Raw genomic sequence first — 19220 nt, 5'->3', positions numbered from 1 at the left:
AAAGGTCAGTTATTTTGTACTTTAAGACCTACCAAACCACTGTGAAGTGTGTGCATTTTCCTCTTCTCATTTAACTTTACAATTTCCCCTCAGTGTAGAGATCATCTGTCTTTTTAAAAAGACTTGTTCAGAGCTCTATGAGGTTTCTAACTTGTTGGAACTCTGTGGAGGAGCCAGATCCCACAGAAAAGGTTGTAATCTGTGGGGTTGGGCTCTTTAACCTCCAGACTCGTTTGATGGAGCTGCACCGCCAATGGGAATTACTTCTGGAGAAGATGCGGGAGAAAGGAATCAAGCTACTGCAGGCCCAGAAGCTGGTGCAGTTCTTACGAGAATGTGAGGACGTGATGGACTGGATCAACGACAAGGTACGTTTGAGAAGGAAGGTGTGCTGGGGAGGCCTTGAGGAAAGAAGGGGACGAGACCCCTCCATGTCTGCAGCTGAGAGCCGGCAGAGCGGCAGTACAGCACACAGAAAAAACTGAGTCTGCCGAAGCTGCCGCGGCCCCTACCGGGGCCCATTTTGTGATAGGGTTCTGGAAGCCATTGTTCCCAAGTGTTTTTTGGTGACTCTGGCTCTGTTGTGGTCCCTGAATAGGAGGCAATTGTGACCTCTGAGGAGCTGGGCCAGGACCTGGAGCATGTGGAGGTTTTACAGAAGAAATTTGAAGAGTTTCAAACAGACATGGCTGCCCACGAAGAAAGAGTTAATGAAGTGAACCAGTTTGCCGCCAAGCTCATTCAGGTAAATAGGGAAGTGCTGTGCTTCTCACAGCATCGTCACATTAACTTCCTTTACTTGAACATTAACGTAATGTACCGTCATTACATTAACTTTTCCAGAAGAGAAGTTTTGATTGGGTCCCTGATTTCTGAGTGAGCAGGTTTTGGTAAGCATGTCTAAGAGTTCTGTTTAGGTTTAAGTAAGGCGGCAATACTGATCACTCCTAAATTGGAAAATGCGTTCTAACTTGTGGCCGTGGGCAGGAAGGGCAGAGTTCCTTTGATCTGTTTCCTTCACCCACTTTCAGGTAGGGCTGAAGCTTTTATTGGGCTGCTGAAGCTGGGTGTCGGGGTTTCTCAGACTAGGGTGTGGTGGTGAAAGCTTCGTAGGGTTGGCAGACGTCCACCACTGCCTGATTGCTCTTCCCTTCCTTTTTGAGTCGGAGCTTCCCTGGGCTCCCGGGAGCCTGGGGAGCCCTGTGATGAATGGCTCTCCACCGGGAGCTCAGGAGCCATTAAGAGGGGAGTGGGGCAGCCCCTCCCAGTTGCATGCGTGTGCGGTCCTATCACTGCCGCTTTATTCTCACCTGCTACCACAGGGCTCCGGAGACATCGAGTAGGATGAATTCGGGAGTTTCTGCTTTAGGGAAAACTTGATTTGGGGGGCGGCGTACACATTTTATGTATGTAGATCCTTCGGCACCGGTACTTGTTCCCTTTTGGATCCAGAGCCAGCATTCCTCAGATGTAATCTCACCCTTCCAAGTGGCGAGTGAGCTGTCCCCGGAATCCTGGGCCGTCCCAGGGTTGTGCTGAGGAGAGCAGGCAGGCCAAGCCCGAGATCTCACAGGTGGATCCCGCAACCCGGAAGTGCTTCACCTTATTACTTTACATGTTATTTTTATTTAAACAAGACAGAATGTGGTTAGTGGGGAAGAATACTTTGAAAGGAATATCTCCAGTCTGAAGTCAGGAACAGACCTGGAAAACCATGTGTCTGGGCAGGAATGCTTATTAATAGCCTTGTGACGTTTGAAACTGAACTTTGGAGCGGCTGGGGCGAGCGGTGGCGTTGACAAGGCCGCCACAGAGGTGCAGCTGAAGGGCCTTAACTAAGCAGGGGGTTTGGTGCTGATGCACAGAGAGAGACTCGCCCCACAGCTCCAGGACACAGAGAATGGCTCTCGCCTTTTTATAGAGCGAGAAATGGAAGCTCTTTTTGAATGAGCTTCCCTTCATTCCACACAAAAAGCCAGTGTTTCTTTAGAACAGTAAGGTTTGCTGAGGCGGCCGCGTCAGGCAGCCAAGGCCAGGCGCGCAGTTGGTGGGGCCAGAGGTGCTGGTCTGAGCGCAGTGTCTGCCCTTCCTGGCTCAGGAGCAGCACCCCGAGGAGGAGCTCATCAAGACGAAGCAGGATGAGGTGAACGCAGCCTGGCAGCGGCTGAAGGGACTGGCCCTCCAGAGACAGGGGAAGCTGTTCGGGGCAGCCGAGGTTCAGCGGTTTAACAGGTACCGAGCTGAGGGGCTTGCGGGAAGGGGTCTCCCGTGGGGCGTGGTGAGGCCCAGGGCGAGGCTAGGAAGATGTGGGGCTGACTGGGTCTTGGCCCCGCGTGGCATCCCAGTCCCAGGTGGACGTCGTAACTGTGGATTAACAGGTGCCTCTGTGCTGTAGGGATGTGGACGAGACCATCAGCTGGATTAAGGAGAAGGAACAGTTAATGGCCTCTGATGATTTTGGCCGGGACCTGGCCAGCGTCCAGGCTCTGCTTCGGAAACACGAGGGTTTGGAGAGAGATCTCGCTGCGTTGGAGGACAAGGTGGGTTTTGAAGGCAGCTGACTCTATAAGTGAGTTAGCCCGGTCAGGAGAGCAACCCTGACAGAGTGTGTCTGCAGGTCAAAGCCCTGTGCGCCGAGGCCGACCGCCTGCAGCAGTCCCACCCTCTGAGCGCCACCCAGATCCAAGTGAAGCGAGAGGAGCTGATCACCAACTGGGAGCAGATCCGCACCCTGGCCGCAGAGAGACACGCACGTCTCAACGATTCCTACAGGTAGAAATGCTCCTCCAGGGCCCCGCAGCCCGTACCAGGGGGCGTTTTTTTTAGAGGCGATAGGAAGGCAGAGTTGACGGTCAGTTCTCTCTGCTGAGAAACCTTCTGTATCGCTTGACAGCTTTCCTCTAGTAAGAAAAGGCAGATGACTTTTTCTTACTGTATTTGTTATGTATTTTTATATTGTATATTAATATATTTCTGTGTTATATTTGGAGATTGGAAACTTTGTAGTGTTTGCATATACACACATAATATTTATAACTTTATACATATCTTTTTTCCGTCCCATATCACTGTGTTAGAACCAATAGAAATGGAGATAGTCTCTTTAGCAATGTGAGCATCGTGTGAAATACTCTGTTAAAATTGAGTAAATCAAGGATCGAAAGGGAGAGAATGCTTCTTACTAATAACTAAGGGTTGAACTGGGGAGTGACAAGGAAGTTGAAAATAAGGGACAAGCTTGGGGAATTATAGTGATGGACAGAACCTAAATTTTAAAGGCTTGATTTCAGCCTTCTTCTGCTTTCCTTTATAGTCTAGATTGAAAGAGTCCCATGTTTCCGAGGGCTAGAGTTTGTATGGTTCGTTAAGACATCCGAGGACATGAATTCAGAGCTCTAGGGCGGCATCTTCCATCTGGGGCCTCCCCTCGAGACCTCTCCTCACTGACCTTTCGTTTCCCAGGCTTCAGCGCTTCCTTGCCGACTTCAGAGACCTTACCAGCTGGGTCACTGAGATGAAAGCCCTCATCAATGCAGATGAACTTGCCAACGATGTGGCTGGGGCCGAAGCCCTGCTGGATAGGCATCAGGAGCACAAGGTAAGGTCTCCACGGTCTTCCAAAAGTAAGGCCATGAGCTTAACAGGGCATCACTGTAGCTCTGTCACCTATAGCCGGAAGTGGCTGAAACCTTGCTCATAGGTGGCTCTCGCCATAGCGATTGTGGCTGGTTCTGCCTTTGGAGACTTGCTTTACCTTCTTCTAATAGCTGGTTAAGGGAGTTACATGTCAGGAGAATAACTACGGTTCGTAAAAGCAAAGGGCCAAGCTCTGGCAAGGTGGAGGTGCTACTGTTTTGCACATGTGTCCTGTGCCACCTTAAACAATGTCTTTGTTTAAATGCTGAATTTCATAGTTGGTTTGAGTGAATTTAAGTTTCATGATTTGCTATTTCCCCAGAGAGCGTCCATGGGAAACTAGTTTTATGAGATCTTAATAGGCTCTACCTTAAGAAGGAGGGGTTTCTATGGCTAAGAAATTCTGGAAAACACTGTTAAACAAGGTTTTTAAAATTATTATTACTATAGGTCTTCTGAGAGGTGCTAGATATAAAAAATTAATATACAACAGTCAGATATGCCCCCTCTGCACTAGCAGCAGTTAGAAGCGTAATTTTTAAAAATCCTACTTATAATTGCATCGGAAAATATAAGATACTTGGGAATAAATCTGACAAAAGTTGTGTAAGACATCTGTGGAGAAAGCTGTAAAGTTTCGATGGAAGGAAAGAAACACTGAATAAAGGGATGGGCAGGGATGGAATGATCTCTTATAAAGGTACAAATTCTCCCCAAGATTTATACATTCAGTGCAATTCCAGGCGAAGGCCTTTATTTCTGGAATGAGACAAGATGATTTTTTTTAAAAATTTAATTAATTAATTAATTTATTTTTGGCTGTGTTGGGTCTTCGTTGCTGCGCACAGGCTTTTCTCTAGTTGCGGCAAACGGGGGCTACTCTTTGTTGCGGTGCGCGGGCTTCTCATTGCAGTGGCTTCTCTCATTGTGGAGCACAGGCTCTAGGCGCACGGGCTTCAGTAGTCGCGGCACGTGGGCTCAGTAGTTGTGGCTCACGGGCCCTAGAGCACAGGCTCAGTAGTTGTGGCACACGAGCTTAGTTGCTCCGCGGCATGTGGGATCTTCCCGGACCAGGGATCAAGCCCATGTCCCCTGCGTTGGCAGGCGGATTCTCAACCACTGCGCCACCGGGGAAGCCCGACAAGATGATTTTAAAATTAATTTGGAAGAAAAAAAAACCAAAAACAGCTGAGATAATTGTGAAGAACAGGGGAGGGACTCACCCTACCAGGTATTATAAAATCATAAACAGATCCATCTGGCAGGATTTCCCTGGTGGCACAGTGATTAAGAATCCGCCTGCCAATGCAGGGGACACTGGTTCGAGCCCTGATCCGGGAAGATCCCATATGCTGCACAGCAACTAAGCCCGTGCACCACAGCTACTGAACCTGCGCTCTAGAGCCCACAAGCCACAACTACTGAGCCCGTGTGCCACAACTACTGAAGCCCACACACCTAGAGCCCATGCTCCCAACAAGAGAAGTCACCACAATGAGAAGCCTGCACACCACAACGAAGAGTAGCCCCCGCTCGCCACAACCAGAGAAAAGCCCACGTGCAGCAACGAAGACCCAATGCAGCAAAAATAAAATATGTTTATTTAAAAAAAAAAGAATCCCCCTGCCAATGCAGGGGACACGGGTTCGAGCTCTGGTCCGGGAAGATCCCACATGCTGTGGAGCTACTAAGCCCGTGTGCCACAACTACTGAGCCTGCGCTCTAGAGCCCATGAGCCACAACTACTGAAGCCCGCGCGCCTAGAGCCCGTGCTCTGCAATAAGAAGAGCCACCGTAATGAGAAGACTGTGCATAGCAACGAAGACCCAACACAGCCAAAAATAAATTAATTTTTTTAAATGTTAAAAAAAAGAAATCCACCTGGCACAAGAAAGACCCGAAATAGACCAATGGAACAGAAGACAGAGAGCTCAGACCCTATAGATGTGTGGAAACTTGACAGTTTGACAGGTGGCACAAAAAGCCAGTAGGAAACAGACTTCTTAATAAATGATGCTCTCCTGTTCGATGACCTAGGCTGTTATTCGGAAACCTGGCCTTATCTTTGATTTTTTTCCTCATTCTAGATGTGATATTCCTGATTTGTAATGATTATGTGAAATTCAGTAACTTCCTCTTCTTTTACGAGATGCTGGGCATAAATTGTCCTTTCCCCCCCACCACCCCGTTAGGGTGAAATTGATGCTCATGAAGATAGCTTTAAATCTGCCGACGAGTCTGGACAGGCCCTGCTTGCTGCCGGTCATTACGCCTCAGATGAAGTGAGGGAGAAGGTAAGAGAGGAGAAAGACTCTTTTACTAAGTCTCCGAAAACTATTATCCAGCCTTAAATATCCAGGCGTCGCATTCACCCTGGTGTGTGAGAAAACTTACACAAGAGATTCCGCCTGGAAGCAGCAGCTCCAGAGATTTAAAAAGAAGATGTGTGGTGATTGATCAGGGAGAGAAAGTTCCATTTGTTTGGGATGCATGCAACACATTTCCTACTTAAAGGGGGCTTTGCAGGGAGCTGAGTCCTGCATTAGTAGTTGGAGCCAAGGGGAAACAAATTTGTATTATTTGTGTGTGTGTATAATTCCCGAGTTTCAAAGTATCTTTATGAAGATGCTTGAGGAACATTAGATAACGATATATATATTTAATATTATAGAGACCAAGAAGAGACATTTCAAAGACAAACTTTATTGTCATTAACTTTAGAGCCTAAAAATTAAGCCTAGGGCATTCCTGGGTCTAGTCAGCATATTCTGGAGAGTACCCACTCAATTGACATCTCTCACCTAAGAGCCCCTACTCCATTTATGCCGCCTCACTTTTACATAGATGCCCTTTTTCTTCTACCTAGGGGTTTATTTGCCATTTTTGCCTAGTATTATTTGTGATAATGTGGCAGTAAATAAATTCTAGATTCATTGGAGCAGGGCCACCCCTCTTAGGTTTAACATAAACTTTCAGCAAGCCGCTCAGGATCTGTGGTTTCTTGTGATTTGCCTGACACGTGCAAGGAAATGTTCTCCTTCCCTTATTTAAATCGGAACAGAGGCCTGAAGGTTGGCAGAGGGTTGGAAATGCCAGGGCAGCCTCTGTGTCTGCCCAGCGGCCGTGGGCACTGAGGTTCCCTCCACCTGCCCCCTCTCCCTCCCAGCTGACCATCCTCTCCGAGGAGCGGGCCGCGCTGCTGGAGCTGTGGGAGCTGCGGCGGCAGCAGTATGAGCAGTGCATGGACCTGCAGCTCTTCTACCGCGACACTGAGCAGGTGGACAACTGGATGAGCAAACAGGAGGTGATTGGGGATGGGAACTGGCTGCCTGCGCCGTCTGCTGCTCAGTTAGCGCATTCTGTGTGGGGATCACCACTCGTTCGGTTCTGCGTCAGGTGGAGGGGTTGCCAGCTTCTGTGGGCTCTGCCAGCACGGTCCTTGCTGCCGAGATTGAAAGGCCCTCAGAAAAGGCCCCAGTTTTTCAGGGGAGTGTGATGGCGTGAAGTGTTTTGTTAAAGAGATTTTGTTTCTTTAGAACATAGCATTATACGTAATTTAAATCTAATAGAAGCAACAGAAGCTATTGGAAAAAAGTTTCAGTGGAATGTGAAGTAAGGATTTCATGCTCTTGTTGGATTAGTTTTAAGGGAATCTGAAGAGGCTTCTGGCTTTCTGGGGGAGATTGAAGGTGTAATAGCCATAGAACTTCTTTCCTTCTTTTTGTCCTTCTGCCAGAACAGCCTTTGCTTTCCAGCCTTAGGAGGTGAAAGGAATCAGACATTATCTCAACACTTTGTTTTCTCTTGTAAGGCGTTCCTGTTGAATGAAGACCTGGGAGATTCCTTGGATAGCGTGGAAGCGCTTCTCAAGAAGCACGAGGACTTCGAGAAATCCCTCAGTGCCCAGGAGGAGAAGATTACAGTAAGACCCCTCCTTGCTGTCAGTGCCTTCAAATGATCATGAGTCAGCAGAGGTCTCGTCTTGTTCCAAACGGTTCCTGAGCAGGTTCAGTGAAGGCTCCGGGTGCTTAAAGTCTCACGGTGATGATTGACCACCTTGTTGGAGACACAGCACGACTTCTAGAATGAAGTCATTTTCTTGATGTAAACCTCCAAGTTGAGATTACCTTCCTCTAAAAGTAATTAAGAATTAATGTAAGAGATATTTTCCCATTGAACACAGACCTTAGAAGTAGGAATTGAAAGGCTGTTGACCCATATCTGACTCCATCAGTTCCTGCTGTGACGTTAGCTGCAGCTAATGTGTCCAGTCCTGAGTGAAGCTAGCGTGACTCTGTGCCCTCTAAGAACATCAAGCAAAAACTCAGCAGTTGAGGGATAAAGGTTGTCATAGCAAACCTCAGAATGAAAACCTTGACCTGTGTTCAGGTCTAGAGCATTCCGTGCCCTGTTCTGCACTTTCCTCTGGGGTCCAAGCGGTGGAAGAGTCGCTCACCAGTGAAGAACCTTATTCTTCTTCCTAGGCCTTAGACGAGTTTGCCACCAAGCTAATTCAGAACAACCACTATGCGATGGAAGATGTGGCTACTCGCCGAGATGCGGTAGGTGTGCAGCCTCTTTACACACCTCCTTTCTGTCCTTGGGTGGCCCTTCTGAGGCTGATCTGCGGGGGGGTAAGAGCTGGAGATTCATAGCGAGCCTTGCCTTCCAGCTGTTGAGCCGCCGCAACGCCCTTCACGAGAGAGCCATGTATCGCCGGGCCCAGCTGGCTGATTCCTTCCACTTGCAGCAGTTTTTCCGTGACTCTGATGAGCTCAAGAGTTGGGTCAATGAGAAGATGAAAACCGCCACGGACGAAGCTTATAAAGTAATGTCCTGTTAGCATTGCCATGTAGCACTTGGTTAGTAAGCTAAACACAGCACTCACAGATAAATTGTAGCTAAACAAAGAAATCGGAAATTTCAAAATATACACTGTTTAATGTAAGCTGGTCGTTTTATAGGTCCCCCTATAAAGCTAAGTGTGAGGGTAATGCAGCATAACTTGATGTCCTTAGGTTCAAGATAGAACCCCCTTCTTCCTTTCCTTGGCAGGACCCATCCAACCTGCAAGGGAAAGTACAGAAACATCAGGCTTTTGAGGCTGAGCTCTCGGCAAACCAGAGCCGCATTGACGCCCTGGAGAAAGCCGGGCAAAAGCTGATTGACGTCAACCACTATGCCAAGGACGAGGTGGCAGCTCGAATGAATGAGGTCATCAGTTTGTGGAAGAAACTGCTGGAGGCCACGGAACTAAAAGGTGAGAGGAGGGCTTCCCTGGTGGCGCAGTGGTTGAGAGTCCGCCTGCCGATGCAGGGGACACGGGTTCATGCCCCAGTCCGGGAAGATCCCACATGCCACGGAGCGGCTGGGCCTGTGAGCCATGGCCGCTAAGCCTGCACGTCCGGAGCCTGTGCTCCGCAACGGGAGAGGCCACAACAGTGAGAGGCCCGCATACCACAAAAAAAAAAAAAAAACGTGAGAGAAGGTGTGCACGGGGTTACGGGAGGCTGTTTGGGGAATTAAATCTTCCTCCCTCTTTCCGCGTTTTGGGGACATGTGCCGCCCAGGCAAGCTGAGCTGGGTGACCTGGGCACTCGGGCTCACTTCCTGGGTAGGAGTCACCTGCCCTGGGTTCCTGATGCTTTGCTGATTTGGTGAATGTGGTTGAGCGTGCTGGTCAGGGAGGGCAGGGAGCCTGAGTGAGAAGGGGATGATTTGGTCGTTGGGCCTGACTGAATTGGGCCTCATCACTGAAAATCAGAGCTCAGCCGGGAGCCAAGGGCACTTAACCATTCGCCAGCCCCTGTCCCATGGGGGTTAGAAGGCTTCTTAAACGACTTCCACTTCAGCATCTAAAAGGTGGAGCAGAGGCTGCGGTTTTTCTTTATCCTCTTGATAGCAGTGACGCTGTAACTAGAATCCTGCCCCGTGGTCCTTCTGCGAGGTGCCATTGTTGAGAGCACACTGGCAGAAGGACAGTGTTAACTAATGCAATCAAACTTGCCTCCGTGACTAGGAATAAAGCTCCGTGAGGCTAACCAGCAGCAGCAGTTTAATCGCAACGTTGAGGACATCGAACTGTGGCTGTACGAAGTGGAAGGTCACCTGGCTTCGGACGATTACGGCAAAGACCTTACCAATGTCCAGAACCTCCAGAAGAAGCACGCCCTGCTGGAGGCCGATGTGGCAGCACACCAGGTACGGTGAGCTGGGCGCGGCTTTTGGGCCAGTGAGCACAGGAGTGAGAGTGGCCAGTCGGTCAAGAGCAGCTGGTGTGGGGAGGGATGAAGTGTGTTGATTTTCTTAGGGAACCATGTGTGCGCCATATGCTTCTGTTCAAATTAGACTGCCTTCCCTCGGACTTTTCTGGGATCCCAGAATGAGGGCAAACAGTGGCAGAAAGAATGCTCTCGGGTATGGGAAAAGAACCGTGTTATATTTTCTCGGTATGTGAGCAAACCACACCTGAAGTAATAAAGTCAGCCTAGAAATGTCCAGAACATAGTTCCCCCACGCTGGGCCAGGCTTTCAAGACTCTGTCCTACCTGTTCCCAGGATCGAATCGATGGCATCACCATCCAGGCCCGCCAGTTCCAGGATGCTGGCCACTTTGATGCTGAAAACATCAAGAAGAAGCAGGAAGCCCTGGTGGCCCGCTATGAGGCTCTCAAGGAGCCCATGATTGCCCGGAAGCAGAAGCTGGCAGATTCTCTGCGTTTGCAGCAGCTCTTCCGTGACGTCGAGGATGAGGAGACATGGATTCGAGAGAAAGAACCCATTGCTGCATCCACCAACAGAGGTCAGCCTCCCGCCGTCAGACAGGAATCCAGTTGGGAAAGGGCTCTACCCTTATGGCAGGAAGGGGACCAGTGTCAGAGTGAGCAAGGTCAAGTTTAAGTTGAACTGGAAGTTTAGGTAAACCGTCGTGGAAGCTAAGTGACAGTTATGCTGCCTCTTCTCTTGATGGCTTGGGTGACTTGGGAGTGGTTTCTCTTTCAGGCAAAGATTTAATTGGAGTCCAGAATCTGCTAAAGAAACACCAAGCCCTACAAGCAGAGATTGCCGGACATGAGCCCCGCATCAAAGCAGTTACACAGAAGGGGAACGCCATGGTGGATGAAGGTGAGTGTTGTCGGAAAAGTGGCTTCACTCTCATTCCTCACGGCACTCTTCTTGGAAGGCTGAGTGCGTGGACCTGAGTCAGGCTGGGCTGTAGGGTTGAAGACCGTCCCCGCTCTCTCCTGACTATGACTTTGACTTGCCCATAACCTCTCTGAGCTGAACTTGTTACCTGTGAGGTGGGGATGATATCACCTGCTCCCACAGTTGTGAGGATTAAACAAGGTCAGACGCTGAGGAGGCTGAGACAGTGCCCGGCAAGTGTGAGTCTCCGTGACTGGGAGTTGGGGGAGTGGGGGCTGTTATTTTTATTGTTTCTTTATGATAACATCACTGACACCAACTAGGGATACCCTCCTTCTTAGAGTCTAGACAGACTTCATGCTTTGATGAGGCAGAAGACAAGCAGATCTGTTGGGCTGGAACCTGGACCTCTCGTAAAACTGAAAATATGAAGGGGCCTGGCTCCCCAGGATGTAGTGTCGTAGGTGCTGCGAGCGCACAGAGGACGTTTTTGTCCTGCTGCAACGTGTCCACCTGCTTCTCGTTGTCCTCCGTCCCCTGCCTACCTCGCAGGCCATTTTGCTGCAGAGGACGTGAAGGCCAAGCTTCACGAGCTGAACCAGAAGTGGGAGTCGCTGAAATCCAAGGCCTCCCAGCGGCGTCAAGACCTGGAGGACTCGCTGCAGGCCCAGCAGTACTTTGCCGATGCCAACGAGGCCGAGTCGTGGATGCGGGAGAAGGAGCCCATCGTCGGCAGCACCGACTATGGGAAGGACGAGGACTCGGCTGAGGTGAGGCGAGCTGGGGGCTGCCGCGCTCGGGCTGGGGCTGGCTAGGAGAATGACCACGTAGAAGGTGCAGCCTCACGGTTGTCGCCCTTCGAAGTGTTTCAGCGTCTTTTTTCCCTTTTTACTATGGAAATTCAGTCATACTTAAAGAAGAGAGGAGATGGCCTTTCACCATCAGCCGTGACCATTTCTCCATTCTTGTTTCATCTTTCCTCCCCCACCTGCGTACACATACGTACATAAACACAGTTCTTTGTTAGTCATCTTTTTTTAGTGGACCCCTTAAATTTTATTCATAAAGGTCTAGGTGTAGCCGTGTGCCTACCTCTTCTCTTGCCAGTCTTCACAAAAACCACAGTGAGCTGAATATTGACATGACCTGAGATGAGTTTTGGAAGTGGCGGTAGAGGAAAATGGAGAAGCACCGAGTGTGGCGGGGAACGGGGTTCCCTGGACGAGGGAGCTGCCACTTGTTGGGAATGTTTATTTCTTAGGATGGGGGTGGATCTGCTGTACGTGTGATGTTGTTCGTTATGTCCCTTCATGTGTTTCAGGGGTTGCATAGTTAAGCTTGTAAAGGCAGGCTGAAAAGATTATAGTAGAAATCACAGTATTTCCTCCAAATTAAATGTTTATCAAAAAGGGGGAGAGAGTGGAGGACTGATCAGGTTGCTGGGTAACTAAACAGATTTCAGAGGCAGGTGGCGTGTGGGAGAGGCAGCAGGGCGGCTCTGGCTTCTTGCTCAGGGTCGCCGTGTGTTATTTTGGTTCCAGGCTCTGCTAAAGAAACACGAGGCTTTGATGTCGGATCTCAGCGCTTACGGCAGCAGCATCCAGGCTCTGCGAGAGCAGGCCCAGTCATGCCGGGTGAGTGTGGCTTCCGTTCAGCAGCTGCGAGTTCCCTGGGGGCTGGGGGGCTGGGGAAGATGAAGGACCCGGATGCGGCCAGCAGGTGTCACGGTCATGGGTGGTGTTCTTGTGACCTCAAAGATCCCAAGACAGCTGAACTTCCTGAATCAGATTTTGTTGGTAGCTTCAGAGAAGAACTCTCACAAAGGTGTGTTTGGTCAATTTGGGACAGCTGTGGAAGTTGGAGTCCCCCGTGGGCTTAGGTGCCACACCGGGGACATCCTGTAACTTTGTTTGCCCTTCCTTTGGATTTTTAGCAACAAGTGGCCCCCATGGATGACGAGACCGGGAAGGAGCTGGTCTTGGCGCTCTACGACTATCAGGAGAAGAGCCCTCGAGAGGTCACCATGAAGAAAGGGGATATCCTCACCTTGCTCAACAGCACCAACAAGGCAAGCACAGAAAGAGGCCGTGGGCGGGTCTCCATCAGCACCGCCAGTTGCGCTCAGTTGGGCGTCTTGGGAGTGTGTCTTTCCAGGATGAGGCTGGTTTCGAATTTGAAGACTTTAGTTCCCTGGTCCACCTCCCACTTCATACAGGTTTATCCTGTTTTGCCTGTGATCAAGATGACCAGTCTTGTTTCCTTGAATACCCGGAAGCTAGTGTAATGACCCACCCTCTCAAGGGTAGCTTTTTTCACCATTGAAAAAAATTCCAAGTGGAATTTTTTTCTCTCTTGAATCAAAGTGTGCTCCTCTGTATCTTGTACCTGTTGGTTCTAGACTGTACGACTACAGCAGACAGTTGAAGACGGCGCCAACGTCACCCCGTAGGCTCCGTCTTCTCAAAGTTGAACGCTGCCTGGTTCATCAGCGTTTCTCGCCTGACACATTCTGGTTTGGCAGTGTCCTTGGAGTGAGGCCGTGGTCCTCCACGTGTCATAGGACCGATCCCCAAAGAGCCTGCCTCCCCTCTTGGTCTAGGCTGGGGAAGTGTCCTCGGCCCGGCCGTTGTCAAGAACCTCCTATTCCCACACCCTCAGCTTACCCCAGTCGTGGGAGTTTGAGAAAACCTGACTGGTGTCTTTATGTTGACTCTCACCCTCAACCAACCATCCGGTCTGACTGACTTACTCAACAGCAGCGTCGTCCAGTAGAACCTTCTGTGGTGGTGGATGTTTTATGTCTGTGTTGGCCCTACAGTAGCTGCTAACCGCAGGTGGTTGTGAAGTACTTCACGTGTGGCAAGTGCAGCTGCGTTTTTATTTAATTTCACTTAACTTACTTCAGCGTGGCTCATGGCTGCAGTATTAGCACAGTTGCAGGGCGTCTACGCGAAGAGAAGGCTGGCCTTCCTGTCCCGAGCCATCGGGGCTGCACTGTGACCGTCTGCATACTTGGCACGTCACGGGATTCTCTTGCCGTGATCAGAGCTTTCTTTTGGCCTCCTTGGATTCTTCCTTCCTCAGGGGAGGAGTTGGCTTTCACGTCTCTCTCTTTTTCCACTTAGGACTGGTGGAAAGTGGAGGTGAACGATCGTCAGGGTTTCGTGCCGGCCGCGTACGTGAAGAAGCTGGACCCTGCGCAGTCGGCCTCCCGGGAGAACCTCCTGGAGGAGCAGGGCAGCATCGCGCTGCGGCAGGAGCAGATCGACAACCAGTAAGGGCCTCGCCGTCGGGCACGGAGGGCCCAGCGCCGCCTGGGGCTTAGTCTGCGTCACGCACGGGCTGAGGTTTAGGCAGCGTCCTGAGGCTCCAGAGCAAATGCTCTTATGAAGCCTGTCTGCACTCAAGAACACGCTCTTCCTGCCTTTCCCAAGTCGCTTCTAACCCACACAGCTCTGTTGGAACCTAAAATCCCTGACCCGTACCTTTGTTTTCCATTGTTTTGTTGTCTTCCCCTGCATTGGCAAGTTTCTTTTCCTAGACATTTGCAAATTACTACCATCTCAGTCTTTGTCCTCGGGTCAGGAGATGTTCTTGAAATGGGTTTTTAGCTGTTCCACACCCCTCCTGCTCTGCCCTTTGTAAAAGGCCGCACAGGGAGCATCTCGTCTATCGACTTTGTGCTCTGAGAATGGAGTATACTTTTTATGAATTGGCTCTGTCCTCTTTCCTGTGGCTAAGCCCCCATAAAGACCTATGTCCCTCCTTTAGGGCATATCTTACTCTGCTAATGAAATCAAAAGCTTTAGACACTTGGGAGAGACCCAGAAAATACATCCTCACTAGAGTTTAGAATAATAGAACTTTTCTGACCCTGATGATCCCTGCGAAGATCGGTTATTTATACACTTAATTAGACGTTTTCTGTTACTGTTAAGACAAGAATGAGAGGTTTTGGCCTGGATCATAAATACGAGAGCAACACAGTGGACCAGATATCTGACTACAGTTGCGTGTTAGCCCTCAGGAGAATCTCTTCCTCGGGGCGGTCACTGTATCCCCTGGCCTGGCTCTGCGAAGTGACCAGTGTTTCTAGCACAGGAACATTTACTGCCTTAAGCGTGGCAGACGTCAGGAAAATGAAGGTGAACTAACCCTCTAATTTAATTTGATTTTCCTGCTCTTTCCTTACTGTGATTTTACTGCCGGCCTGGCCTGCTTCCAAGAGCTCTTGAATGACTCCCTAATTTTCCCCACTCGAAGCCTCCGCCGTCACAGCACCCATCGGAGCCGCCGCCTTCCATCCCCGTGGATTAACCCACTAATCCGTGCGTGCTTTTGCTGTGCCCCTCTGTGCAGGACGCGCGTAACTAAGGAGGCCGGCAGCGTGTCTCTGCGTATGAAACAGGTGGAAGAACTGTGAGTAGGCCGGAAGCTCTGCCGAGCGCCGCCCTTGGCTCCCCGTCCATCCTCCCGCTGCCGCTTCTCTTGAAGGCGCTCGTGGGTCCAGGAAGGCGAGGGGCGGGAGGGGCCCGTCTCCGGCAGCAGCTTTCGCTCACAAGGGAAGGGGTTTGGGTGAAGCTGTGTCAGCTGTGGCCGCTTCTCTCGTTGGTTGCTTCTGTGCAGCTGTGTGTTCAGAGTGTTGTTGGTTCCCCTGCTGGTGGCTTTTGTGCTGGACCAGCCGCTCTCAGCAGACCTGGAGGCCGATGATGCCATAGCCCTCAGTAGGCAGGAAACCACATGCCTCGTAAAGTGCTCTGATACTTGGTAATTCGTTCCTTTTTTATTTCACTTCTGGAAGCTTAGAACGGATTCTAGATTTTTTTTTTTTTGGAATTTTAACTCAGTTGTGCTAAGTTTGTCATTTTCACATCTCTAAAGATACCAGAAGTTCAGTCTTTAGTATTTCAGTTCCCCAGGGTGAGAGTGTCATTTGAGTCTCTTCATAAGAAGCGTTCAGCTAATGAAATGGGATTTATGTGATTTCTCCTTCTGAAGTGGCCAAAACTTTCTGAGAAATAAATGTATTATTTTAGAAACAGTAGAAATTTCCTACTGTTCCGGAGATACTAAAATCCTATGTGAGGCTATTTAAGATAGCTCAGCATACCTTCCCCCACCGCCTGGGGGCTGCTGGCAGAATCACACGGCAGGAGAACAAGCCCTCTGTATACGTTACGCGCGGCAAGCTCATCTCATCTCGCAGCTGTAGTCGCATGGAGCCTGTGGTGGTGTGCCAAACGCTTGGTTTCGGTCCTTTGTGGTTGTGATGTCAGTGCGCACGTGGCTGGGCATGAGTGTGCCGGGCCACCCAGCCACCCAGTTGTGAACAGTGCAGTGTGTGCTTGTCCCTGAGGTTGTCTGTGGGTGCTTGGGGTCTTCGTCTGCCTTCCGATACTTTGTCACCAGGGCATCATCGTTACCGACGCACAGCCTGGGACCCACATCTTGGAGACAGCTGGTAGTTTGCCACTGTAGGAAGCTAACTGTCTCCCCTGCCCCCTCTTGTCACCCTCTCAAATTACATCAGGTACCATTCTTTGCTGGAACTGGGGGAGAAGCGTAAAGGCATGTTGGAGAAGAGTTGTAAGAAGTTTATGCTGTTCCGTGAAGCGAATGAGCTACAGCAGTGGATCAACGAGAAGGAAGCGGCCCTGACAAGCGAGGAGGTCGGCGCAGACTTGGAGCAGGTCGAAGTGCTGCAGAAGAAGTTCGATGACTTCCAGAAGGTACAGAAAGTTGTTCGGGGACTTGGTTCTCTTGATTTTTGCTGCGGATTACCAGAATGAAAATTCAGTGATTATATTCCTTCATCTCTGTAGCCATTTTTGTTTTGTTTTGTTTTGTTTTTGCGGTACGCGGGCCTCTCACTGTTGTGGCCTCTCCCGTCCAGAGCACAGGCTCCGGACGCACAGGCTCAGCGGCCATGGCTCATGGGCCCAGCCGCTCCGCAGCATGTGGGATCTTCCCGGACCGGGGCACGAACCTGCGTCCCCTGCATTGGCAGGCGGACTCCCAACCACTGCGCCACCAGGGAAGCCCTCTGTAGCCATTTTTAAACGAGTTTAATCGAAACTTCTCTCACACCAGTTTAGTTTTGAGGAAATACATGCAGTTTTTTCTACATGTTGTTTTAAGAACTTTCCTAGGGCTTCCCTGGTGGCGCAATGGTTGAGAGTCTGCCTGCCAGTGCAGGGGACACGGGTTCAAACCCTGGTCTGGGAGCATCCCACATGCCACGGAGCAACAAAGCCCGTGAGCCACAACTACTGAGCCTGTGCGTCTGACGCCTGTGCTCCGCAGCAGGAGGGGCCGTGACAGTGAGAGGCCCGCGCACCGCGATGAAGAGTGGCCCCCTCTCGCCGCAACTAGAGAAGGCCTGTGCCCAGAAATGAAGGCCCAACACAGCCAAAAATAAATTAATTAATTTTTTTAAAAAATAAGATTTATATTAAAAAAAAAAAAGAACTTTTCTAAACCTAACATACAAACGTGTGAAAGTAGCTTTTCTAATTGGGGTTAAATTCACATAACATAGAGTTAACCATTTTAAAGGGTACAATTCAGAAACACTTAGTTCATTCACAGTGTTGCACTACCATCCCCTCTGTCTAGTTCCAAAACATTTTTTATCACTTTAAAGGAGACCACAGACCCATTAAGCAGCCACTCCTTACCCCCCTCTCCCCTCCCCCCCAGCACCTGGCAGCCACCGAGCTGCTTCTTGTCTCTGGATTTATGTATTCTGGACATTTCCTATAAATGGAATCATAGATCATGTACTTTATGGCTGACAGCTTTCACAGAGCATAATGTTGTCAAGGTTCATCCTTGTAGATGGATCAGTGATCTGTTAACTGTTTATGGCTAATGTTCCATGGTGTGTATATACCACATCTTGTTTATCCATTCCTCGGTTTAAAAGTATTCTTGGGACTTCCCTGGCGGTCCAGTGGTTAAGACTCTGCACTCCCAATGCAGGGGGTGTGGGTTCAATCCCCAGTCAGGGAACTAAGACCCCCCGCATGTCGCACGGTATGGCCAAATAAAAAAGTATTCTTATAACCAATTCAGGTGGGTTCAGGGGCTTTTCTCCCAGAGTGGCTAGCATTAAAATTTCATCACAGTTTTGACATGTGTCCTGTCCCCCACAGAGAAAGGTTTTTAAAAAATCTCCAACCAGGGTTTCCCTGGTGGCACAGTGGTTGAGAGTCCCCCTGCCAATGCAGGGGACACAGGTTCGTGCCCCGGTCCGGGAGGATCCCACATGCCGCTGAGCGGCTGGGCCCGTGAGCCATGGCCACTGAGCCTGCGCGTCCAGAGCCTGTGCTCCGCAACGGGAGAGGCCACAATGGTGAGAGGCCCGTGTACCGCCAAAAAAAAAAAAAAAAAATCTCCAACCAGAATAATGGATTTTTAAAAAATTAATTAATTATTTATGGCTGCATTGGGTCTTTGTTGTTGTGCGTGGGCTTTTCTCTAGTTGCAGCGAGCGGGGGCTACTCTTCGTTGTGGTGCGTGGGCTTCTCGTTGCGGAGCACGGGCCCTAGGTGTGTGGGCTTCAGTAGTTGTGGCACACAGGCTCAGTAGTTATGGCTTGCGGGCTTAGTTGCTCTGCGACATGTGGCATCTTCCTGGACCAGGGCTTCAACCCGTGTCCCCTGCATTGGCAGGTGGATTCTTTTTTTTTTTTGGCAGGTGGATTCTTAACCACTGCACCATCAGGGGAGTCCCAATAATGGATTATTATTAACTACAGATAGTTCAGTAAACATGAGACAGACCATCTCCGATGCCCTACTGTTTTCTTCCTTGGTAGTGACAATCAGCATTTTCTGATTTAGGTGACCGTCAAGGAGTAGAAAAACTATAAGATACCTATTGGGCAGAAATTTATATATTCAAACCATAGTTTATGAGTACCTGTTGCTCTTCTTTGAATTGCTCTTGTGGGTTTTAGTTATTATGTCTTTTTCTTTGAAGGATCTCAAGGCCAATGAGTCACGGCTGAAGGACATTAACAAGGTGGCTGAAGACCTGGAGTCCGAAGGTCTCATGGCGGAGGAGGTGCAGGCAGTGCAGCAGCAGGTGGGGGTCTGGCCCCTGCACGGTGTCTGTTAAGGAAGCAGCTTGGCTCCCCCTTCATCCTGCGTAGCCTAGCACGCGTGCTCCGTAGCACAGAGTGTGGCCAGGGCACAGGTTCTCTGTGTGACCTGCACTGTCTTGGTTACCTTTGACGGGAGGGAAAAACAGCTGTCCTCCTTACGCCCATTAAACATTGTAGAAGTTGTTGAATGTTTCTTTAGTCCTTGACTAGGAATAAATTCATGCAGTCCCTTAAATAAAGAAAAGGTATTACATAGGAACACTTGGTCTCTCTCTAGACTTTAAGAAGTTCCTCTGGCCAGTCAGGCTGCCTGTCTTTTTGTAATTCTCTC

The 19220-nt window shown here is 49.9% G+C and overlaps 1 protein-coding gene across 7 annotated transcripts in view; it reads left to right on the top strand.

The window, feature by feature from the left end:
* SPTAN1 (spectrin alpha, non-erythrocytic 1) overlaps positions 1-19220 on the top strand; it is a 61019-nt gene that overhangs the window by 15952 nt on the left and 25847 nt on the right. For 5 of the 7 annotated variants that reach the window (XM_032635566.1, XM_032635565.1, XM_032635562.1 and 2 more), the window contains exons 4-25: positions 228-368; positions 599-745; positions 2099-2232; positions 2396-2540; positions 2618-2772; positions 3463-3598; positions 5829-5930; positions 6803-6940; positions 7448-7558; positions 8121-8198; positions 8309-8464; positions 8692-8896; positions 9656-9837; positions 10195-10438; positions 10639-10761; positions 11335-11552; positions 12324-12416; positions 12716-12850; positions 13908-14056; positions 15142-15201; positions 16313-16511; positions 18766-18870. In XM_032635566.1, coding sequence (XP_032491457.1) covers positions 228-368; positions 599-745; positions 2099-2232; positions 2396-2540; positions 2618-2772; positions 3463-3598; positions 5829-5930; positions 6803-6940; positions 7448-7558; positions 8121-8198; positions 8309-8464; positions 8692-8896; positions 9656-9837; positions 10195-10438; positions 10639-10761; positions 11335-11552; positions 12324-12416; positions 12716-12850; positions 13908-14056; positions 15142-15201; positions 16313-16511; positions 18766-18870 — 3156 coding nt within the window. The remainder of the gene's footprint in view (positions 1-227; positions 369-598; positions 746-2098; positions 2233-2395; positions 2541-2617; positions 2773-3462; positions 3599-5828; positions 5931-6802; positions 6941-7447; positions 7559-8120; positions 8199-8308; positions 8465-8691; positions 8897-9655; positions 9838-10194; positions 10439-10638; positions 10762-11334; positions 11553-12323; positions 12417-12715; positions 12851-13907; positions 14057-15141; positions 15202-16312; positions 16512-18765; positions 18871-19220) is intronic. The other 2 variants (XM_032635568.1, XM_032635567.1) reach the window with 1 other exon arrangement.

Source organism: Phocoena sinus, chromosome 6 (genome assembly GCF_008692025.1).
Source record: "Phocoena sinus isolate mPhoSin1 chromosome 6, mPhoSin1.pri, whole genome shotgun sequence".
Classification (NCBI taxonomy): domain Eukaryota; kingdom Metazoa; phylum Chordata; class Mammalia; order Artiodactyla; family Phocoenidae; genus Phocoena; species Phocoena sinus.
The sequence above is the reverse complement of the archived record's forward strand: the minus strand, read 5'-3'. Positions and strand labels throughout refer to the sequence as shown.